The sequence below is a fragment of the Engraulis encrasicolus genome, chromosome 14, assembly GCF_034702125.1.
Source record: "Engraulis encrasicolus isolate BLACKSEA-1 chromosome 14, IST_EnEncr_1.0, whole genome shotgun sequence".
NCBI lineage: Eukaryota > Metazoa > Chordata > Actinopteri > Clupeiformes > Engraulidae > Engraulis > Engraulis encrasicolus.
The window spans coordinates 1,647,787-1,673,393 of NC_085870.1; the positions used below are offsets into that span (position 1 = coordinate 1,647,787).

General features: G+C 44.0%; 1 protein-coding gene across 1 annotated transcript in view; it reads left to right on the top strand.

Annotated features, from left to right (window-relative positions):
* The window catches only part of cfap20dc (CFAP20 domain containing), a 92,319-nt gene that overhangs the window by 7,210 nt on the left and 59,502 nt on the right, over nucleotides 1-25,607 (top strand). The window contains exons 8-16 of the mRNA XM_063216203.1: nucleotides 1,789-1,941; nucleotides 3,001-3,182; nucleotides 10,340-10,352; nucleotides 10,541-10,546; nucleotides 11,010-11,335; nucleotides 15,416-15,509; nucleotides 18,288-18,376; nucleotides 19,670-19,766; nucleotides 22,406-22,537. Of these exons, the coding sequence (XP_063072273.1) occupies nucleotides 1,789-1,941; nucleotides 3,001-3,182; nucleotides 10,340-10,352; nucleotides 10,541-10,546; nucleotides 11,010-11,335; nucleotides 15,416-15,509; nucleotides 18,288-18,376; nucleotides 19,670-19,766; nucleotides 22,406-22,537 (1,092 nt within the window). The remainder of the gene's footprint in view (nucleotides 1-1,788; nucleotides 1,942-3,000; nucleotides 3,183-10,339; nucleotides 10,353-10,540; nucleotides 10,547-11,009; nucleotides 11,336-15,415; nucleotides 15,510-18,287; nucleotides 18,377-19,669; nucleotides 19,767-22,405; nucleotides 22,538-25,607) is intronic.

Below are 25,607 nucleotides of genomic sequence, written 5' to 3' on the forward strand. Positions count from 1 at the left end.
TGTAATTTTATCCTACGGTAGGATGTTCTGTCAGACATGTCTGTTAAACGGTCCTACATCGCCATAGATAGACGTCAGACATGTTTGTTCAACAACTTATAAGTTAAATCCTGATTTTTCCGAAAATGTCCTTCCTGCTTCCTGCAATCACGTCAGAACAAACAAAGTCCAGACCATGAATACGAAATGGAAATGGTAGTATTATGGGAGGGTCAGGACCAGGCTAATGAACAGTCAGTGCACTGCCCATGGTTCAGTAGCGCTTCCCTACAAAGGCAAAGGGTAGTAAAATACGTATTTTGTCCAAATTGAGTTCAGACTGAAAAGGGCCTTCATAACACCTCCTTTATCTTGTGATAAAGCCTCATGGTCAAATGTGTCCCGTTTGGTTACCCCAGGCCCCGCACACTGGCGCCTACTTGCTATAACAAGGAATGGAGAATTTCATGACTGCAGAGCAGAGTAATAATGGGTGGCTCCCACAAAATAAGAGCTCTTTCCTAATGGGAAGCCGACGTTCGTAGATATCCGCAGACTTCGGCGCCAGTATACGGGGTTGTATGGGAAACAGTGGAATTGAACTTTGGCAGAGCAGTGCTGCACACTTTGTTGGAGCCGGTGTGGAGAGGAGACCCGGCCTCAGGCTGCTGAATGGTCATTGATGTGCAAATGGCCTGTCTTTCTATCTGCACAATGGATGAGTGTGATGCAGTGCTGATGTCTGCTGTGCTCTGCCGTGAAGAATGGTAGAATGGTGGAATGTCTGTAAATACAAATTCATATGTCTCTTGGACTGTGTATGTGCCTCTGAACACAGATACTAATATACAATAAATACATTCTGCACATGTCATGTGGTATCCCATATTAATTCTACTGAATATGATGTGGTTGTTGACGTACGTCTCAGTGCAGTCATTTCATTCTATACCACACATTGTGTTGAATGGTGACTGTAGTAGATGTTATTGATGTAGCTGTTGCACTCCAATGGCACCACATAAATGATTAACGGTAGGGACACATAGGAGGCGAAGCGAGCGAAGCGAAGAGAGGCGAAATCCAACCGTCATCAGGTCAGTTATGTTATTGATTTGATTGGGCCGCTGCAGGCGAATTTGCTCCTCATTTGCATAACATTAAACTTTCTTTAATAATTTTGCTTCGCTTCGCTCCTGTTCGCTTGCTTTCGCTTGCCTTCACCTGCCTTCGCCTCTCTCATAGGAATGAATGACAAAGTTCGCAAATTCGCATGTATGTGTCCCTACCGTGAAGCGAGTCCTCCATGTTTATTCTACTGTTGTTCTTTCTGTTGGTTTGTTTTTGTTTTCTGCATCACTCACCCTAGTGTAGATTTAAACTCATGTCGCTCTTGCTATCCGAACAAGCAGCACACAAAGTCATGAGGACCATACAGTAGAATTGTAATAGACTTGTATAAAAATGTCTTCCTGCCTTGGAAAGTGCAAAACTGTTTGGGTTGAAGTGCCTGGTTTGTTTTAGGAGAAAACACATCAATTCACTGTGTGTAGTTTTGTGATTTTGGTAGCTGGACTGTCATTTTAACACTTTGTTCAGTCTCTCAAGCACATTGATGCCAGTCTGCTGGGAAAAAAAGAACACACAGAGACATACACACACACACACACACACACACACACACACACACACACACACACACACACAATTTCATCCAGCGAATGAAATAAGAATTGATCATTTCCACTCTTACTGTATTTTTTATTAATATTGTATTTTTTTAATATTACTCTTCCCCTTCTCTGGCAGGCAGCCACATCTCCATCCATGCCCCACCCCCAGAGGAGGTCCCCCGAGGTTGCCAGTTTCCAGCTGAGATCCAGCACGTCACCCAAATCATCAACACCAACACCCTCATCACCACCGACACCAGGGCCGCACCCCTTAAAACAGACACCGCCGGTAAAACAAACAGAAAAAATAATTATAAAGCAAGTTGTTGATGACGTGGTGCGTGCGGTGGTTTTACGCTTCGGGCTGTTCATTTATGAACTTCTTTTTTATTATTTCTTTGGATTGGATATTGTGTTTGAAGAAGAAACAAGATTAGCTTTTGGAGATTGTGTGTTTTTGACAAGAGGGTGAAGCTGTGCCAGTGAGTGAGAGTGGAATGTGGTGGTTTGTGTGAACATGTGGTGTCAAGAGTAGCACACGTCTGAAACGCTTTGCCATGGGTTTACACTATAGACTATAGCAGTGGTTTTCAAAGTGGGGGCCGGGGACCCCTGGGGGGCCGCGAGGAGGTGCCAGGGGGGCCGCGACAGGATGGCAGGAAAAATATAGGAAAGATTGAATAAACTGAATAACATGCCACAAAATAAAACAAAAATAATCTAAAGAATATTCCTAGTCCTATTGATATTATTTTATATCCAACTGGGGCACTGCCTCAGGCCCTCCACTATAACTGTGAAAGGGGGTCCACAGAAAAAATAGTGTGGCGCGACCCATGTAAGGGGGGTCTTGGCTGGAATGCACTGATATATGGGGGGCCTTGTCATGGTTAAGTTTGGGAACCCCTGGCCTATTGCTTAAATGTCATTTCATTCAGTACAAGGACATGCGGTACGTATACGACTGAACTCTGGGACTGCAGAAGATACTGCTGAAGAATGTGCTAATTACACGTAACAAAGAATATTGTAGGTTGAGGCCTTTATTCTGTTGAAAAGGAAGTCTTTCACTTTTTGTGAAAGATGAAACATTTCTTCTCAGTCGACAACATCTATGCCAGTCGACAACATCTATGCCGAGTCTAAAGTGTGTTATCCAACTTTCCTTTTGGCTGCTGCGTGTTCCAGTGTGTTGCGGCCCTCTCCGGCCATGTGCATTTGTATGTTTGCAGCTCCGGGCGCTTGTCTTTTGATCATTTCTTTTCTACGAGCAACCCTTGGAGAAAAGAGTCTTTTCTTGTTGTGTTGCCAGACTGTTTAGTGAACTTTTCATTTTTGCTGCTGTTAGATGTGATGGAGAGGGCTGCCGTGCCGCCAAGAAAAGGGAGCCGCATGGTGGTTGGGGCTGGGAATCGATCCAAATTTCCTGGATCGATTCGATTCCGATCCAGAAGGTCACGATCCAATTCGATCCACGATCCGATTCGATTCGATTCAATATCGATCTTCTGTATTGCTGGGTTGTCCCTTTAACCCATTTATGCCCAGAATTCTTAGACCGGCTATAAAAACCTAAATTTCTCAGCCTTTGATACTCACACAAACATGAAATACCTTGGTATGAGAGAGAGAGGTGGGAAAACACTGGCACTATTTACTTGGCCGTGTGTATTTGTGCATGTAGCCTACATGAATGTGGAAGAGAGCTACAAGATGTTGTTGAGAAAATAGCATCTATAATCATCGGCAAAAGATTGATCCACAAAGTTGTGAATCATTATTGGATCGCGATTCGATCTTTTGAACCCAGCCCTAATGGTAGTGCAGGAGGGGAACTTTAATCTCTACTCTAGACGAGAGAGAGCTATGGCCCAATCATTTACTCCGGCGGCTGGCATGTCCTCCATTGTCATTTCAGCAGAGCAGGTCTCCGTACTGTATTTATGGAGACCGATGCCTGCGGTGCCATTTCAGCTGTCTGAGCCGGTGATGACATGAGATGAGATGAGAACAGAAAGTGACAAATGGGGAGGAGCAGCCGCGCTAATTGACATTTGGAGACTTTTTTTTTGTGCTGGTGGCCTGCATGGACACAATGTTCAAACGCTGAAGTGAAACTTCTGCAGCCAGCCAGCCAGCCGAAACTTTTTTACATTAAGGTAAATAAACAAACAAGTTAAACTTTATAATTGATTGTGGAATTCATTATAAATGTTTATTTGATTTAAAGATTGTGAAATGGAAGAAATGATGAACATGGTCTGTTTGACAAGCATAGCAGTGAAACAACCAGGTAATAAATGAGAAAACACGGAGATGGGGAAACATCACTTGGAGATTTCCTGCTGCCTTCAACCCTGTGACAGCCTACTCTGCCTATTACTTAGGCTGAATCCCATATCACCCCTTAACCCAGGGGTGGGGAACCTCTGTCTCGAGGGCCGTTTGCGGTTTAGTTTCGATATAGTTATGCCAGTTATGCAGCTTCACATGAGATATGACATATTTTGTAAAGGAAACTCAGAAAATACATTTGTAATACAATTAAGTTATATTCAAGGGACCTAGAGAAGTCTGTTTTAAAGGTGGCTACCTTCAATTTAGGCCTAAAGTGCAGGGGGAAATTCTGGTTTGTGTTCATAATACGGCCCTCGGAGGACTTTTACGGCCCTCGGATGAATCTGACGTGGCCCCCCAAATGAAAAAGGTTCCCCATCCCTGCCTTAACCCTGTGCCTTTCCCCTTCCCCTCCGTTTTATGTGTCCACGTGTAGGGGTAGTGCTGTCCCATTGTCATTGTGACACAGCACTCCACAGCACACAAGTGAACACTGCACACAAAAAAATTGCATTTATGCCTCACCCGTGCAAGGGGGCAGCCCTCAGTGGCGCCCCATGGGGAGCAGTGCGGTGGGACGGTACCATACTCAGGGTACCTCAGTCATGGAGGAGGATGGGGGAGAGCACTGGTTGAATGTTAAGACAGAGGGGTAGGGGGAAGGGGAAGGGCTTTCTACCCCGTCGAACAGAGATTTTCCAGAGGCAGACTTCAAACGGAGGGCTAAGACCGATTTCCCCGAATGCATTGCGAATGCATTTAAAAAAAGAGGCGGCACTCACAAAGCACACACACATAAAAGTATTTTTCGCCGTAATTACGGCTGTACAGTTATTATTGTAATAATTGTTGCATTGTATTAAGTTTAACATTGTCCCAACGTGTTATGGTAATTTTCTCCATCAAATGTACATGAGGAAAATCGCTATTAATGGAGGTCGTGAAGGAATTGCGAGGGTCTTACAACACTGTTGTCCTTTTTATAATTGTTGCACAAGTAATTGCAGCAACATCGTCGGTTTAACCATAGAGAAGCTGTTTTTTGCATGCTATGGGTGTCATTCTGTGATTGTTGAAGGGCTGTCTAAATTTGTAGGGGTTGTGTTTCAATCCCTACCCGTTACTGCTCCGTTTGAAGGGACAAGGGGAAGGGGAAGGGGTAGAGGTAGGGGTAGAAATTAGAAATGTGATTCGGCCTAAGAAGTCCAAATAGGGCAATCGAATGCCTGAAAGCCTTGTTCAAATTTCAGGTAGGATTGAGGATATTGTTCAGGATCAATATCATTATCAATATTAGCACTCGATCACACATTCTATGGAATAAAGAGTAAAGAAAGAGAAGGGAGAAGAAAAAATGTATTGTAGAAAGTATTACTTTCTACAGCCACCCATGGCACATGAAAATAAAGAGGTTTTTAATTAGTTCTTAACCCAAGATCCTGTTGGGGGCAGTTCTAATATGGACAGGAAGCTGGGTCCAGCAATTAGCAGCATAATGAATAAATGACACCTATCTAAGATCACAAATATAGACAACTAACTGGGTTAGGAGGAACAGACATACTGCATTCATGTCATTTAAAAGGCTGTCTCCCGCTTACAGGGTAGCACCCTTCCCTCCAAAATGGAGACCAAAGTCACACTCTAAATTAGTACAATCAGCGATAGCAACTTGGCCCCGTGTCCAATGCCAGATGACCAAAACACTGCGTGTGGACGGGATTCACAAAAACTAGGGTGCTTCGTCCGGACGTGGGTACGTTACTAGTGATGCGCGTCCTCCTTGCCGAACTGCAGTGGGCACTGCACTGGGACTCACTAGTTTCAAACAAGCGATGTAGGGTTAGGTTTAGGGTTAAGGTTAGGGTTAGGTTTAGGGTTAAGGTTAGGTTTAGGGTTAGGGTTAGGTTTAGGGTTAAGGTTAGGTTTAGGGTTAAGATTGGGGACGGTATGGACGGTTGTCATGGCGACGATTCACACGCCGTCGGCAACAAGGACGCGCATAGCTATTGTGACGTAGGCACGTAATACCGCCTCCGGACGAAACAACCTAGAATTTGTTTGTCCCGCGTGTGGACAGACAGACAGACAGACAGACTAGAGCATGACACGGGAGTGGATTTTCACTCCCGTCCCATCCCGGTCCCAGAAAAAAAATCCCATCCCGGACTGGAGTAAAAGAAACAAATCCCATCCCGTCCACTCCTGAAAAGAATGTTTCCCAATCCTGCCCACTCCCACTCAAAATCAATTCCACTCCCGTTTCATCAAAAAACAAGGCTTTTTCAAATGAAAAAATAAGCGAGCGTTCCTGCTCTCGTTCATTTTTATTCCCGCTCCTGCCCGCTCCTGTTCATCTTTGAATTTTGACTCCCATCCCGCTGGAATCCCGCAGGACCCGCGGGACGCACAGGAATTCCCGAAAAATGTCATCCTCTGAGACAGACAGACTGACTGACTGACTGACTGACTGACAGTGTCATTGCAATACCTGACCCAATCTCCTCTGGGGGGAAGGTAATAAAAAGCATTACTAATGTTTGTTCCTTCTAGACAGTAAGGGGCAAAACATACCAAAGCGGAACGGAACGGTCGCGGGACGAACGCGGTCTTTCTGCTTAGTTTCGGCCGGCGTGTTTTTCTCTGCCTTTCACATGGTCAGCGTCGGCGTGCGCAGCCAACCCACAGCCAAAGCTAGCGTGCTACTTTGCCATTCATTTGAATGAGACACCGCCGGTCTCTGGCGTGAAAAATACGCTCGAGTTCTATTTTCCAAATGCAGCGCAGCGCGGAGCCGGCTCCCGCGCCGCTGACGCCCGACTACCGCCGGTTCGTGTGTAAGGACAGATATGTTTCAATGTATTTTCACAGACGCCGGTAAAAAACACGGCCGTTTCGCGACGCTTCACCGCCCTGGTGTGTAAGACCTCTAACAGTAGAGCTGTGAAAGAGGCAGCAGCAGTGCAAGGGTTAATTCCTAACTGTGGTGATATAATATATGCAAGTGGATTTAGCGAAGCCTCATGAAGTTCAGTGCTCCATTATACAAGATGGTAATGGTGAATCAAAACTCATTTAAAATAGACTGTTGTTGATTTGATTTGCTGCTGCAGGCAAAACTAGCTCGGATCATTTGCATGAGCTGAAACTTGTTTGAACCTTTTTGGTGTGATTTGCTTTGCTCCTCTTCACTTGTCTTTGTCACCATTGCCCTCCTCCCAGAGGACTGAATGGAACACTGAACTTCGCCTGACTGAGTTCACAGAGCTTGGGGTATTAATTGATGATAAAATAAGCTGGAAACCTCACATCAAGTACATACAGAATAAGATATCAAGGAGTATTTCAGTAATAAATAAAGCAAAAATGTCTTTAGATTTTGAGTCACTTTATATTTTGTACTGTTCTTTAGTACTTCCTTATTTGACTTACTGTGTGGAAGTCTGGGGCAATAATTACAAATGTTCATTACACACAATCACTGTTACTCAAAAAAGAGCCATACGTATTATTCATAAAGTAGGACATATGGAACATACTCATTCATTATTTTCAATGTCTAAGATCCTAAAATTTGTTGATATTGTGAAATACCAAACAGCACAAATAATGTTTAAGGCAAAAAATGATAAGTTGCCCAAAACATACAACAATTGTTTAAATTAGAAGACGTGCAATATAATTTAAGAAGGACGTTAAATTTCAAAAGGAATATGAATAGAACAACAATGAGGGGTTTTTGTGTTTCAGTTTGTGGAGCGAAAATGTGGAATGCTTTAAGTGTGAAATTAAAAACATGCACTAGTATGCATCAATTTAAGTCAACGTTTAAAAGAACAATTTTTCATAGCTATGAAAATGAAAATATGTTGTGATGATCTGTTTATTTGTTTTTTGTTTTGTTTTTGTTTTTTGTTTTGCTGTGTTTCTTTTGATTCTATTCACAACTATATATGGACACTAATAACTTATATAGCATAGTCTTAAAGTATGGAAGTGCGTAGTGCACATTTTGAGTATATTTTTGATTTTATGGGGGTGGGAGTAAATAAGCAATGGCTTCATCCCACTCCTTTTCAGTTACACACACACACAAAAAATGGTACTTGTATTTATTTAATGTGTTGCTTATTTTATTTCTTTCTTTTAAAGCAGTGGTCGGGACCCAACCTATGGGTCGCCAAAGATCCACAGAGGGTCACAAAGCCTTCTTGATTTTAAGGGGTTTAATCTTAAATAGGCTACCTTAAATAGCCGATGTTGAGTAAATTACTGTATTGGCCCGAATATAAGACGTGGTTTTTGTTCTAAAAATAGTGCCCTAAAAAGGGGGGTCGTCTTATTTCCGCGCGCTAGAGATTTTTTTTTTTTTCACTTAACCTGAATGCGACCATTAGTCTATGCTTCACAACAATGCCACAAAACTCAATAATGGATGGATTGTTTTGTCCATATCAAATTTGCAGATGCTTGTTTCGTTATGACTGTTGCACTCTATCAACTGTCAATGTCAACGCGATGCAGACGACAGTGCAAGGGGAAAAACACAAGTCAATCGCGGCTTGTTACTCTGCTTTTAGTCGTGTTTGGTTTTACAGTGTCATCAGGAAATCTTTGGTCAGCCGACAACACCACTAGAAATAAAGAAATGAAGGGTGATTTGACGAACAACCTGTAGGCTAAGTTTTGGATGCTGTCATCAGCCAATCAATGGTCATCTGTGTGTGCGCGAGACAGCGGCGCCTTTGACAAGCGGTGCCTTTGACAAGCGGTGCATTTGACGATATGCCTCGCAACGATGCAGCAACACAGAATAATGGTTAGGGCAAGAGATTGTCTTGTTCATATAAAATCACTAGGAGTTTTACCCTTGGTACGAAATGAATATCAATCGGACTTCTAATGTCAACGTGGTTCTGATAGGCAGCGCATCGGTTTCAAGTGCAATGCGTCAATCTGCTTTTGGTCACGTTCGGTTTCTACAGTAGGCTACAACGGAAAACTTTGGATGCATAAAATGAACGGCGATTTGGCGAGACGGCTGCTGGTTAGATATTGCTGTCAACTAAGCATTTTGCAAAATCTGTGCATTGCACAATAGATTGCCTATCTCTACTGGTTGCCTGGCTGGCACAGACTAATGCTCTGAGTGTAGGCTATGTTGCGTTGCACTTTAAACAGGCGGGCCCAGGCGGCTGTAGCCTGTAGGTGCCTATTGGCGCTTGACAGGTGAAGTGAGTAAAGAAAGGAAAAGGATATGAGTAGCCATCTGTGGTCTTATATCATGGAAATTCCATGAAGATTATATTGTGAAATTTGTTCTTTGTAAAAAGCCTCAGATTTTCCAACAAATTAAAAACTGCATTTTGAGAAAAGTTTCCAATGTGAAACAAAATAAAGTCTTCAAAAAACTTTTTTCCCCAAAACATGAGTCTGAAAATGGGGGGTCGTCTTATAATCAGGATCGTCTTATGTTCGGGCTAATACGGTACAAAGCATTTATTTAAATACAGTAATATGCAGAGGAGCAACAACATGTAAATGAAAACATTTATTCTATATTTCACCAAAAACTAATAAAGGAATACAATAACTAAAACGAGTTTTCGCAGGAAACAGAGGGTATCATGTGCAGGCTCTCGCGCGGTTGGGTCACCAAAGCTTACAATGGTAAAAACATGGGTCCCTGAAGAAAAAGGTTGGGAACCACTGTTTTAAAGAGTCCGAGTTCACAGTGTTGAGAAACATTCTTTTCCTAGAGGTGTGAATGGTTGTTCATAATGATCAAATCTGTCTTTATCCACATTTGTGGTCGGAACCTACAGTAGCCACAGTGGTCAGCCTTGATGTTAGTCTGCTTACACTCTACAATTCAACTGTGGCACAGTGTTGACATCGCCAGTCACTCACAAACAACAAAAGAAAGTCATCTCAGTTGAACCATGGCCAAACCCTATGCAGTCTGTCATCCTGAAAGCATTGGCCTCCAAAAGGTAATTGGTTCTCGGACCTTTTACAAAGTATTAGCACACAAGATTTGCCCTATGTTCCACCACTGCACCGAGTTGAAATGTTTTGCTCCAGCTCCACTTGCAACCTTCTGCAATGTTTTGGAACATTTTGTGCTTTTGGAACACTGGGTTGGTCAAAATCCATCCATTTGTGTGCAAACAAAACTTAGTGACTCATGGACAGACGCATAGACACACACAGACTCACCTATAGTCTGGATGACGCCAGAACAGTATGCGTCCAGCACCCAGTCCCAGTTAAAAACAAGAAAAGGTATACACGTACGTCTTTTTTTGACCTCATGTGTTGTGTGTTGTGTGTTGTGTGTTCTGCGGCAGTTACTGTATTGGCGTAATGACAGCTCCTTCTGTATATTTTCAAGCAGTGTTGTGAAAGTGACAAAAAACATCATTGGTCATATTTTGCTACCCATTCCATACAGTAGCAGTGGATGTAAGCAATGCACTGTATGTGAAATGAACCCAAACCCAAACCTGTCCGTTTTAATATGTGCTCCTCCTAACTCTCCCCCATTGCAGAGCCCAGTGCTACTGTGTATATGTATGTCCAAGACAAATTTCCCTCAGGACAAATAAAAAGAATCTTGAATCTTGAATCTTTGGTGGGCTGGCATAGACATAATGAGAACTCCTATTTTTTCAAGCATTCTTACGAAAGTGACAAAACATGATTGGTAATATTTGAAGAGCTCTTTTCCAATACGAGATATACACCATTTTTGACTTTTTGCATTTTAATATTAGAATTGACTCTTAAGAAGTCCAATCATCTATGTTTGACTTCTTGCCATTCAAATGTTTTGAGAACATACTTTTAAATCTCTATAAAAAATGCATTTTGCAATGCAATTCAATGGAATGCCCAATACAAAAATGTCAATTTCCCAACATTCTACAAAATGGATATATCTAATTTTGGAAAAGAGCTCTTCATTTGTATAGGTAATATTTTAATGTGTGCTCCTACAGTAACTGTTCCTCATTGCAGAGTCCGGTGCTCCATCCAGCGTCAGGGCCAGCAGTTCCCGTAGCAACAGCAGCAGCATCAGCAGCATCAGCATCATCAGCACCACTAGCACCTCCAGCTCCCGGGGCCCAGACTCCTCACACGTGGCCTTTGGCTCCAGGATAGCTGGCCCACGACCGCCTCCGCCCACAGGGAAGAAAAGTGTCCCAGTGCCTCCCCCTCCTCCTCCTCCTCCTCCTCCTCCTCCTCTCAGACGTAATGACAAGGAGGCGCAGGACAGGGAGAACAGCAGCGGCCTCTCAGGTAACCTTCCCAAGCAGGAGGCCGTAAGCAACTGCCGGTGTTCTGTAAAATCCTCCTACATGCCAGATAATCCTACAAACCCCTTTTGGGCATGCGCAGACCATGATAGGACCATGATAAGACTGATACAGATAAATAGAGTACTTTAATTTACAATTTACACTACAGGTGTGTGTTTATTATCATTATTTGTGTATGTGTGTCTTAGAAATTGAAGTGTGACCCTGGCAACTTAGCTAACTTACTCGTTATGCTAGCGGTTTTGCTAGCGCTTTTGCTAAAGTTTAATAAAAAGCCAGGTTTTTGGTAGTACTTGTATCCATGACCATGCGATTTTATTTTCATATCTTTCATCTCGTAAATCTAACACCCTGTTTGGTGTTACTGTTTTGTATTTTACTGTAAACAATATTACGTAGGAAAATATTGCAATGTAGAAAAATCTGACAGAACACCGGCCCTCCACGATCAACTATTTTTAATGGCCTTTTCCATGCATTGCTCTCACATTACTGTCAAAAGGCAGAGGATAACACTACTGTACAGACAGTGCAGTGCATTGCATCTGTGTTAGGGATGCAAATTATCGATTAATTCATTAATCATTAATTGATAAGCGGCGTTTCCCCCCGAAATCTCAATGTTTCTCGGAAATAAACTACTGAATCTAAAAAATGTAATAAAAAATTTACATAAAATACCACATTTAAATTAATTCTATTTCCAAATCCAAAGGTGATTTAAATATTCCCACTATTCACACCCCTCTTCACACACACTCTTCATATGCCCATTTTACCTGGGTCTCTTGTCAGTTGAACTGTCGATTAATTGTGATTAATGTTTTTTAATCGATTAATGCATTGGTCAATTAAAGTTGATAATCGATTAATCATTTGCATTCCTAATCTGTGTTATGGAAAAAAACAACTTGGAGGAATAGCACAGTGTATTGCTTTGGCAACGACAGTGTTGGAACAAATAACAAGAAGATATTGACAAACAGAGCATTGCTCTTTTATGCACCTGCTGAAGTGTGCGCTTAGTGAGTGGCTGTGTGAAAGCATTTCTTTAGTTCACATTCATGGGCAGGGCTGGGCTGCACCGGGGGGAGAAATAGGGTCTGGGCACTTATATTTGGCTTAAAGGGGCTGCACCCTCATAATTATCGGCGCAGAACTGAGTCACCCGTGGTGGGCCCCGCACCCTCCGTGGGTCCCTTTTTTCAGAAATGTAAAAGGGGGAGGGTGCAGCAGGGCCCACCAGGAAATGCCCGCTATGCCATATGGCCAGTCCAGCCCTGTTCATGGTCACATGTTCTGTGATGGGACCACGGCTGTGCATCTGAATTAGGCCTTCAGGCATGCTTGGCACCAGTGTTGCCAGATTGGACGGGTGCCTGCCCAATTGGGCTACTTGGGATGAGCGTCTGCGGGTAAAAACGGGGGGAAATTGGCCATTTGGCCGTTTTTTTTAGCCGTTTTGGGCCCATAGAAGTCAATGTAATATGTTGAATTTGGGCGGAATGTAGCGCAATTTGGCGTTTTTTGAGAAGCTTTTGGGCGGGAATTGGTCAGACACATCTGGCAACACTGTTTGGCACCCTCTGGACACGTCCTTATATTAACTAGTGGGCACTGGCACCCTCTGGACACGTGCTTATATTAACTAGTGGGCACTGGCACCCTCTGGACACGTGCTTATATTAACTAGTGGGCACTGGCACCCTCTGGACACGTCCTTATATTAACTAGTGGGCACTGGCACCCTCTGGACACGTCCTTATATTAACTAGTGGGCACTGGCACCCTCTGGACACGTCCTTATATTAACTAGTGGGCACTGGCACCCTCTGGACACGTGCTTATATTAACTAGTGGGCACTGGCACCCTCTGGACACGTCCTTAACTAGTGGGCACTGGCACCCTCTGGACACGTCCTTATATTAACTAGTGGGCACTGGCACCCTCTGGACACGTCCTTAACTAGTGGGCACTGGCACCCTCTGGACACGTCCTTATATTAACTAGTGGGCACTGGCACCCTCTGGACACGTCCTTATATTAACTAGTGGGCACTGGCCGCTATCTGGCCGCTATATCTGGCCGCTATTTGGCACCCTCTGGACATGTCCTTAACTAGTGGGCACTGGCCGCTATCTGGCCGCTATTTGGCCCCCCTGCCGTGCAGTGTTGGCTGATGAATGAGGCGTCTCCCTCTAACCCCCATGAGCTGCAAGCTATGGTACGGTACCGCTGCCTTTGGCCTAGATTAATTGAGGGTTACGTGTTATTCTTGTTCCACCGTTGATTCTCTGAAGTGCCATATATTCATGGCAGTGTATTGTTGTAAGCTGTATAATAGATTTTCTAGTTCTGTGCCTGTCTGAATTTTAAAACTGACACTGACAACTTACCTTCACATCTGTCACCACCAGTATTATAGAGGTCAAAGTTCAAAAGTTCAAATGGCTAATAAAGAACTTTGAACTTTTGAACTTTGACCTCTACTGGTGACAGATTTGAAGGCTTATGAGGCGTTGTTTTCTAGTGGCAAAATAGCAGTTGTAGTTGGCCAATATTTTCATGCAATAACCCAACAAGAATGTAGTAGACAGGTCATCAGCTGGGAAAATTAGGCCTTTCGTCCTACCGCACTTTTCTCTGTGGATTACTGACCAGAAGCCCTATTGGAAGAAATTAAAACATGGGGCCACGTCAATTTTTGCTCAGAATTCAATATGGCCGCCATTTTCCAAAGTGACTTGTTTTCATGCATTATTACATTGTACTATAAGGTGATATTCATGAACGATGAACTACTTTCAGCATTATTCTGTCCTATTTCCTTACATACATGTTTAAAAAGGTTGACTAAACTAAAAGAAATGAAAATAAAGTTGGCCAGCTTGGAATATCCAAAGGAAAGTGCTGAAAATAATGATTGAGTCTATGGCTGCGGAAATTAGGCCTATTGTCCTGTCAGGTTTTTCACAGTGGATTACAGACCAGAAGGCCTACTGAAAAAGATTCTCCAGCTGGTTGCCATCTCAAATGTGCTCCAAAATTCAAAATTCAATTCTCTGTTTTTCAGAATGGCAGACTTTCATACATTTTCCTCAATACTGTAAGACCATAATTATCAATAAAGGTAACCTATTTTCATTGAAATCTCCTATCTACAGACGTGAGTACAAAGGTTGGCAACAGAAAGATGTAAATTTCCTATAGACAATATCCTAAGGATTGTTGTCAGAAAATGATTGAATTACACTTACACAGTTGACTGCTGAAAAAAGGCTATTGACCTGCCAAACTTTTCACATTAGATTACTGACCAAAAGTTTTTCAGGCCTACATTTTTTTCATAAAGCAAGGATGAGTGTGCGTGCGTGTGTGTGCGCGCGCGTATCCCCCGCTCATCTTTCCCCTGCTCTACAGTGTCTTTCCCCCACACACTATTCTGCCTCCCCCACCCCCTCACTCATCCCCCCCCCACACACACACACACACACACTATTCTGTCCCCAACCCTCTCACTCATCCTTCCCATGCTACTCTGCCTCTCCACCCCTCACTCACCCCCCACTATTCTGCCCCCCACGCTCAACCCCCCTGAATCACCCGGTCTACTGTGTCTATGTCAGTGTATGTAAAGAACCACACTGGCCACACACACTTCAGAAAAAGGCACTCAGGCACACGTACACACACACACACACACACACCTACACACACACACACACACAAGCGCACGCGCGCACACACACACACACACACACACAGTTTGGCAGGACAATATGCCTTTTTTCAGCAGTCCACTGTGTTTGTGAGATTCAATGATTTGACACCATTCCTTTGGATATTTCAAAGTGGCAAGATACAGGGGGTGGACAAAATAACTGAGACACCTATCATTTTAGTGTTGGAAGTTTAATGGCTCAAGTGGACCAGCCTGTTGGTCAATCTTCATTAATGGCACATTGCACCAGTAAAGTGAAGTGTGAAGGTTCAATGAGCACAGTTTTGCTCAAAATTTTGCAATGCACACAACATTATGGGTGACATGTCAGAGTTCAAAAAGGAGAAATTCTGTGTAACTGTTGCATCTTTGACCGAGACAGCAAGTCTCGGAGCCACAGTATCTTTGCATCTTTGACCGAGACAGCAAGTCTCCTGTCTCCTGTCCCCTGCGACTCCACCCTCACAGCCCACCAGGTGACTCACACACAAGTCCTTAAAGTCCTGAAGCAAGTAAACCCCCACAAAGCCACTGGACCAGATGGGGTTCCCCCCAGAGTGCTGAAGGCCTGCAGTGAACAACTGGCTGGTGTGTATACAGACATTTTTAATTCATCTTTATCTCAAGCAGTTGTCCCACATATTTTTTAAAAAATCAACTCTTATACCAGTTCCAAAAAGACCAGACACAAAAACCCTTAATGACTTCAGGCCTGTGGCACTTACATCAGTCGCCATGAAGTGCCTTGAAAAAACTGGTCTTAGCCCATATAAATTATACAGTCCAGGACACTACTGACCCCTTTCAGTTTGCCTACCGTCCCAACCGATCAGTGGATGATGCAGTAGCAATAGCTTTACATCACACACTGGAGCACCTGGAGAGTAGCGGAGCGTATGTCAGAATGCTTTTCCTGGACTACAGTTCTGCCTTCAATACCATCCACCCAGGCAGGCTGATTGAGAAACTGACAGTCCTTGGCCTCCCAACTCCCACCTGTAACTGGATACTGGACTTCCTTATAGAGAGACCACAGGTGGTGAGAATGGGGGGGTGGGTGTCCTCTGAGCTCAGTCAGTACGGGATCTCCACTAGGATGCTGCCTCAGTCCTAAACTCTTCACACTGTATACCCATGACCTTCTCTCAAGCCATGACAACACCATCATCATCAAATATGCTGATGACACTACCATCCTGGGGCTCATTAAAGAAGGGGACGAGTCAGGATACAGGTCTGTTGTGAACTACATCATTGACTATGGGGAGACAAACGACCTCATCCTCAACACAGACAAGACGAGGGAAATTATAGTGGACTTTAGAAAACATCCTCCTCCCCTACAGCCTCTGCACATTAAAGGGACAGAGGTGGTGAGGGCTGAAAGTCATACATTCCTAGGCATGCAAGTACCATCAAACCTGAGCTGGAGTCTGAACATCGTGAAAAAATCCAGCAAAGGCTGTACTTTATTAGGATGCCTAGGAAGGCTGGACTGAACTACCGCCCTCTTACCCAGGCCTACAGAGGACTTGTAGAGAGCATCCTCACAACAGGCATCACTGTCTGGTATGGCAACATCACTCAGGCTGAAAGGAAGTCTTTGCAACGAATAATCAAGACTGCGGAGAGGATTATAGGCACAGCACTTCCCTCCATTGACTCCATATATGTACAGTGCAGCCATAGAAGAGCAGAGAGAATCATTAAAGACCCACTCCATCCAGCTAACTCTCTGCTCAAACACAAGAACTGCACATACAAACTGAGACACAGTAGAGCGGACAGCATTCCTACCAGAAAAGCAAGGTTTTTCAACAGTTTCTTCCCAGCAACAGTGAGACTGATGGCAAAAAAGAACATTTGATCCACCACGGAGCCACAGTATCCTTGCATCTTTGACCGAGACAGCAAGGTGTCTCAGTTATTTTGTCCACCCCCTGTATTCATTCATTCATTCATTCATTCATTCATTCATTCATGCCTTTTTCTAGACAACTTTTATACTCACATCTGTAAGGAGACAATTTAACTGAAAATAGGTTATCTTTATTGATAATTATGGCCTTACAGTATTGAGAAAATGTGTGGAAGTCTGTCATTCTGAAAAACAGAGAACATTTTGAATTTTGGAGCACCTAGATGGCCCCAAGTTTTCATCTTTTTCAATAGGCCTTCTGGTCTGTAATCCACTGTGAAAAACCTGACAGGACAATAGGCCTAATTTTAGCAGCCATAGACTCTGTATGTGCATTTCAATCATTATTTTCAGCACTTTCCTTTGGATATTGCAAGGTGTCCAACTTCATTTTCATTTCTTTTAGTTTAGTCAACCTTTGTAAACATGTATGTAAGGAAATAGGACAGAATAGTGCTGAAAGTAGTTCATCGTTCATGAATATCACCTTATAGTACAATGTAATAACGCATGAAAACAAGTCATTTTGGAAAATGGCGGCCATATTGAATTCTGAGCAAAAATTGACGTGGCCCCATGTTTCAATTTCTTCCAATAGGGCTTCTGGTCAGTAATCCACAGAGAAAAGTGCGGTAGGACGAAAGGCCTAATTTTCCCAGCTGATGACCTGTCTATAGGTATCTAACAAGATGACCGATGGTTCTATTTTGTAGCGTTGTGTTGATTGTCCTTTTCAAAAATGTTGATTATCCAATCGAAAAATGAGCAGTTAGCTGCTGCTTTAATGTGGACTTAAATATCTTTCTGTGATATGTTTAATGTTGCTTTTTACCAAAAAGCTGTGCACACTAAAAGTTACAGATAGTTATTGTTACAAAATCATAATTTTGCAGATTAGTATAAGAAGTCACGTTCGGGTTAATGTTTGCAAAGCTTTATGGTTTTCCAATATAATGGTCTTTTTTAAATACACTCTAGTTTTAGCCATTGCTAAATTGCTATGGTGATGGTGCTACCTGGCAGCCTTTTACAACAGCTCTCTCACGTTTGGAAACCTTATATAGCTATTTATGTTGATTTATTTTTCTATTTGAATGCGCCTAGAGTTGCCTTTGTGTTTGCATCACTGGTGGGCCCTGAAGGTATTCCAAGTGGGCCCTGAAATCATTTTCTACAAATAATAATCATATTTTGGTGTGTGTTGCTATTGATTTATTTGAGTTTTATTCTTTATTGGGTCAGAAGTGGGCCCTGAACATTTGTAACAATTTCGAGTGGGCCCCACGTTGGAAAAGGTTGGGAACCCCTGATGTAATCTATGTCTCCATGGATACAGGCAGGTCCAGGAAGTTGCAGCCGCGTCCTCCCCCGGCTGCTGACAGGACAGCAGCGTCTGGAAGCCACCCGGCAGCCAGGAGACCTCAGGTAGGGATGCACCCATACACATTTTTTCTAGAGATGTCCGATATTATCGGCCCACAGATATTATTCGCCCGATAATAGCATAAAATGTAATATCGGTCAATATCGGTATCGGATTTTTGACCTATCAAAACCGATATAATAATGCTTGAATTACTGTACACTTTTCTCCTTAATTATTTTTCTATTTTGCACAGACGATGTTAATATTTGGAAAGCTTTGTTGCATTCGAGAATGCCTCTAGTGGGGCATTACAATAAAATTAAGCATATTTTGTTCCACAACAGCAGATTTGTAATGTTACCTAAAATTTGTTATGAGGGAAAATAACCCACATTTATTATATGGTGTGACGTCATCGGTCGAATGCGAATCGATCAGACCGCTGTCAATGGCAACAAGACTTTTCACTGCTAAAGCGAATGTTTCATATCACTCCGCAGGGAGTCCAGTCTTTTGTCACTCTAATCAGCAGCTGTGATAGACAACACCTGTTGTCTAGTCTACCTGTTGCCTAGCGACGTCAGCTGCTTTTGACACTAGTCGGCCTAGTTTGACACTAGTCGGTGCGTAGCTGCTATCTCTAGCCTACAATGGATTTGAATAAACTTAACATTAAATAAAGAAATGTCCCCGCCATGTGTGAATCATTTAAGTATATCCATATAATAAGCGGGTTAACGTTCGGCGAGTCGGTCGCTTTGTGGAATAGCAGCACTTCAGAGAGAACAAGACCCCTCCGCTCCCCGTCGGGGTCTAAAGATTCTCTCTGTCGTGCTGCTATTCCACGGTAGCGACCTTCTCGCCGAACGTTAACCCTTACATATGGGCATCGGTATCGGCCGATATCGGAATCGAAAATTGAGAGTTGGACAATATCGGCATATCGGATATCGGCAAAAAAGCCAATATCGGACATCTCTAATTTTTTCACTTCCGATCCGATCCCGATATCTAAATTTGGACATCTGCTGATACCGATACTACTCCGATCCAATACCAAAATCACATATGTGCATGGATTTCAACTTGAGGTAGGCCCAAGCAGACTATTTGGTCAGAAAAGGGAGTCAGAAGAACAGGAAACCAATTAATAAGCAAAAAGTAACAATCCCATCCTGAAAACTAATATGCAAGTGTTATGATTTCAAATTAACATTGCACCTGACTCAATGTCTGTATCAGGAAAATTCCGATATTTTGGGAAAATTCTGATCCGATCCGATCTTTGAAATATGTTGATATCTGAACCCGATACCGATACACCGATACCGATATCCCATCCCTAACCTCAGGTGCGCAGCGCGGAGAGGACAGCAGCGTCTGAAGGCCACCAGTCAGCCAGGAGACCTCAGGTGCGCAGCGCGGAGAGGGAGAGGCCTGGACCAGCAGGTTAGGCACAGCACAGGGCACTGTGTTTCATTACATTCATCAGCAGGTGATTTGTAGTATAAATGTAGTTCAGATTAGATTAGAATTTCACAAGTCCCAGGAGGGAAATTCGTTTTCACATGTAGTGAAAGTGTGAAATCTTCTACTGCTGTCTACTTTTGTTGTTTTGTTGTTGTAGTTTTGTTGAGTCGGTATGTCTTTGTGTTGATCATGTGTTTGGTTTTTATGTTCGATGGTCCGTAAAGGGTCTTTGAGTGTCTAGAAAAGTGCTGTATAAAACCTATTATTATTATTGTTGTTGTTGTTGTTGTTGTATTCCTTTAATGCAGATAGGATCACCTGTGATCACATTTGCTATTTAATGAAAGAGCTTAACTACATCATAACATTTCTATGACATCACCAAGAGTCTTAAGTAGCAGATTAAGACATGGTGGTCATTACCATTTTGGTAACAATAAGGTTATAACAAAGGCTCTGTGTGAAAGGGTGTAGGACAGAGTACAGTTCCTGTAGCAATGTGCGGATAGATACCTTGGCGGTGAATTCAGCCATGAAACGATGAATGAAATTACCATCTCCCCACCTTAATTTCCCCCTCGGGAACAATAAAGACACTCTACTCGCCACCTCCCAAACTCTACACCTCCTCTATTCTTCCACCTGGTACAGACTTTGTGGCTCCAACCCAGCAGCTCCCATACTTAAAGTGATACTGTCCCATTTTTGGAAATAAGCTTATTTTACACCTCCCCTTGAGTTAAATAATAGGCTCTTACCTTTCTCCTGTACTTCCAAACGTTTTCTAGTTATGGCAGTGCACATTTTACCTCCAAGCTAACAGTTGACATTGAGTCCTATGAGACCAGTTAGCCGCTAACTGGTCTCATAGGACTCAATGTTAACTGCTAGTGTGGAGGTAAAATGTGCACTGCCATAGCCAGAGAACTGCAGGAAGTACAGGAGAAAGGTAATCATTTAACTCAAGGGGAGGTGAATTAGCTTATTTCCAAAAATGGGACAGTATCACTTTACCATGACGAGGCCTTCCATATGCCGTTAGATTCCAGCCAAGGCCCCCCTTGCATGGGTCGTGTGTGTCACACTATTTTTCTGTGCATCCCCTTTCACAACCATAGTGTAGGTCTGTTACTTAGTGCCCCACTGAGTTATATAAAATAATAACAATAGTAGTAGTAATGCATTAGAGATGCAACAGATTATTATAATGCAGTTATTGGGAATATTGCTAAAGTTATTTTAGTTTTTTTGGATTAGATAAGTTATTTAATTCATTCAAATATTTATTTTATTTTCCTGTCAACCTACCACGGCCCCCCTAGCAACCCCTCGTGCCCGCCCCCCACTTTGAAACCCACTCCCTAACCCTAACCTACCTGCTAGTTCCAAGATGCAGCTTCCTAACCCTAACCTGCCTGCTAGTCCCAAGATGCAGCTTCCTAACCCTAACCTGCCTGCTAGTCCCACGACCTGCTTCCTAACCACTACGCCACCTGCTAGTCCCAAGACCAGCTTCCTAACCACTACGCCACCTGCTAGTCCCAAGACCAGCTTCCTAACCACTACGCCACCTGCTAGTCCCAAGACCAGCTTCCTAACCCTAACCTTCCTAACCACTACGCCACTGCTTCCTAACCACTACGCCACTGCTTCCTCAAACAGCAGCTTCCTAACCACTACGCCACTGCTTCCTAACCACTACGCCACTGCTTCCTAACCACTACGCCACTGCTTCCTAACCACTACGCCACTGCTTCCTAACCACTACGCCACTGCTTCCTAACCACTACGCCACTGCTTCCTAACCACTACGCCACTGCTTCCTAACCACTACGCCACTGCTTCCTCAAACATATGAGGATGGCCATGTCTCCTGCTAGCCAAGTGCTCACTGCTCAGCCTCCCAAACTGCCCCTCTGTTATGTATGTGTTGTGTTTACAGCATGCGGTTTGGTCAAGAGACTCTTCACCTCTGATTTGGGATGGAGAGATTAGGCAATGATAATGAATGCAAAGTGTTTTTTTCTACAACGGGCTCTTGTGCAAAGTGTGTACCTCCTCAGATCTTAATGCTGAAGAGTGATTGGGAAGAGAGGAGAGAGAGAGAGAGAGAGAGAGAGAGAGAGAGAGAGAGAGAGAGAGAGAGAGAGAGAGAGAGCGACAGAGAGAGGGGGAGAGAGAGAGAGAGAGAGAGAAAGAGAGAGAGGGAGAGAGAAGAGAGAGAGAAATAAAGAGAAAGAAAGAGAAAGAGAGAGGGAGGGATGGAGGGAGGGAGAGGGGGAGAGAGAGATTGATAGATAGATAGAGAGAAAGAGAGATAGATAGATAGAGAGAAAGGGAGAGAGGAGAGAGAGAGGGAGAGAGGAGAGAGAGAGAGAAGAGAGAGAGAGAAAACACCCTTATTGTTTGCTTCTACTCCACCGAGTACGCAATTTCTCTGAATAATGACTCGCCCCACATAAGCAGACTGTCAGGCTTTTCAGAAATGTGGTGCGCAGCGCTTCAAAACAAAATTGCTGTGTGTTTTGTAATTTTATTTCATTCTTTTTTTTCTGTTCCCCCTCCCTCCCTCCCTCCCTCCCTTCCTTCCCACGGGTTTGTATTGTATTGTACTGTAGGTAGAGGAATTGCAGCTCAGCCACAGAAAGAGGAGCGGGAGCCATGCCAGGCCTCTGCTGCTCTTCATGCCAAACAGCCCTGGTTTGCCGTTGCCGTGGCCGTTGCCGACGGAACAGCAGATGCTTCAGAAGGTATGGCGAACATTCCACACCGTGCTCTGGAGAGGAGAGGAGAGGAGAGGAGAGGAGAGGAGAGGAGAGAGGAGGAGAGGAGAGGGGATGAGAGTAGAGGAGAGGGATGAGGAGAGGAGAGGGATGAGAGGAGAGGAAAGGAGAAGAAAGGGAGAGTAGAGGTGAGATCAGGTGAGGAGAGGAGAAGAAAGGAGAGGAGAGGAGGAGAGGAGAGGAGAGGAGAAGAGAGGAGAGAGGGAGAGGAGGAGAGGAGAGGAGAGGAGGGGAGAGGAAGAAGGAGAGGAGAGGAAGGAGGAGAGGAGAGGAGAAGAGAGGAGAGGAGAGGAGGGGAGAAGAGAGGAGAGCTTGCAAACTACCCACTCATTAGAGTAGTTTTATAGTATGCACATCAGGCATACAGTAGCTGATTTATTTTATTTTATTATTTATTTTTTATTTTTTTGGGGGGGGGGGGGGTGGGGGTAGTGGGGTACTGTTGCTATGCTGTATAGAGATGGGGATGACTTGGATGACGCACAAAATGAAATGAAAATTTAATCCGCGATATCAGGGCAAGTTCAAGTAGTGCTGTTTTATGGTATGCACATCAGACATAGCTGACTTTTTTTTAAGGGGGGGGGTGTACTGCAAAAAGCGTTTTTTTTATCACCAAAAAAAAAAAATGTTGCTTTTCTGTATAGAGATGGGAAGGACTTGGATGACGCACAAAATGAAATGAAAATTTAATCCACGATATCACGTCAAGTTCAAGTTATTTCCATCACCAAATTGCCCTCATACTGTAAATGCATACATATCATCAGATTTCCATTTCCCTTCTCTCCGTTATTAATATGCAATGCTTATGCCGATAGTGTATGTCACCATATAATAATACAAATAATAATGATGATAATAGCATGTGTACTAGTTTGTGCATGCGCTTGACATGTTCAGTGTTTAATCTCAGTCCAATTCGCTGTCAAACAAATTAAAAGTCCTAAGCAAAAGTTATGTGGAAAGGTTACAGGTTTAACAAACCCAGAGAGAAGCCAGTTTACCGCTGAGCGAGGATGGGGAGGGCAATTACTTTGTGCGAATTCTGGAAAATGCATCCAGTCAGCAGTTGCCAATATGTAAACCAAAGCTGACACAGCTGTGCGATTATGCATAGCTGATTTTGCAGATGATAAAGAAACAGGGGAGTCGGCGGAACAATCTATTACTTGTTGAATAGATAATCTTGCAAATCAGTCAGGTTGTACAGGTAGGGTCAAAACTTGGGTTAATTTTTCGGTCCCTGTTCCCTGTTCAAATATGCAAACTGAGCAGAACGGCTAAATTGGATCATGCGAGGCGGCATACATATGGATGAGGAGCTAGATGTTGGAGCAGGCAGCGGGCTGCTTCAGCACTGCAAAAGCGGCGTACACACACATTACTAGCTTCTCGCTTGCTCGCCTACTCGCCACTCTTTCATGGAACGTTCGCTGAAAGTTAACGCGGCTTTAACTGCCAATGAACAGGCGAGAAGTACCGAACTCTGCATTCCAATTGGTTACTCGCTTACTCGCCTCACTCGAAGTTAAAATAATTTCAACTCGGCATCCGAACCACATCGCATCGCTTGTACAGTACTCGCCTGCTTGTCTCGCTGTAACACATTGACGTTCTATTGACTTCATTCGCTGAGCAAGTAACTAGTGGCGACCAGGGATGGAAATAAGCACCCGTCCACCTGCCAATGACGGGTACATTTCAGTGGTGACTGGTAAATTTTTCAACCCACCAGTCACTTTGACTGGTAAAAACAGTGAGTGACTGGTAGATTTTGAAATCTACCTGCCACCGTGACTGGTGGGGAAAAAACGTAAGTTCCACCCCTGGTGGCGACGTGTGTGTACGGCCCTAAAGACCTGTGGCAGGACTGGACAGGAGGCAGCACAACAGTAGCCTGGCGACACCATCCATGTACTCCACCCAATGATTTTGGCTCCGCACATCGTCTGGCAAAAGCCTCGAGCTCGGTTCTCTCAGTTTTTCGCCAATCAGCAAACAGTTGAGAGTGGTGACGTAGAACTCACCCACGAGCTACGTTACTGATTGGTTAAGGTAATTACGTATATTCACACTTTCGTTTTCTTATTTGTATGCTTTTGCGACGCTATAACGTAACAGGCATGCTAATAAAGGGTTTTAGTTTGAGTTTGGAACTTCAATTAATTTAAATGATAGAGTAAGATCAGACCATCTCCCACCGTCCACGGAGACGGATTCCTCATGGCTTTTGCCAGACTGATTGACGGAGTCAACAGTCAGCTTTTCGCCCAGGCTAGCACAACAGCACCCTACCTGTACCATCCCCTCTGTAACACTGGTATAATGGCTGCACATTGCAATAAAAATGTTCCTAACAAAGGGCCTTTTCAAGTATTTTTGGGGGGTTTTCAGCCTTTATTGGTTTTTGTGAGACAGGATAGTGGAGGAGAGACAGGAAGTGAGCTGGGAGAGAGAGACAGGGAAGGACCGGTAAAGGACCCGGACCGGGAATCGAACCACATGCATAACCACACCACCCTCTCAATCCTACCATACCCTCACCGACAGGTATAATCAGGGCTGCTGACAGCTTTGGCTGGGCCCAGGACAGTCATCTGAAAGGGCCCACAACCCAATACATTCAATTAAAAATACATTTAATACATTCCAATTATGGGGGCCCCCATCTCCCTGGGCCCGGGGCAGCTGACCTCTTTGTCCCCCCTTGTCAGCTTCCCTGGGTATAATGGTTGGACATTGCATGGAAAATGTTTGTGACAAACAGCCTCCCCCTGTCCAACCCCCAACTGCCTCCCCAAAATCCGCTGCCCAACCCACTGAAACCATCAATACCCATAACCACCCAAACCCTCCGCACCCACCCCTCCGCACCCAACCCTCCGCACCCAACCCCTCACCAGCCCCTTCGCACCCACCTACTCTCCGCACCCAACCCTCCGCACCCAACCCTCTCCGCACCCACCCCTCAGCAGAGTCCGCACCCAACCCCTCACCAGCCCAGACAGCCACCCTCCACACCCAACCCCTCCGC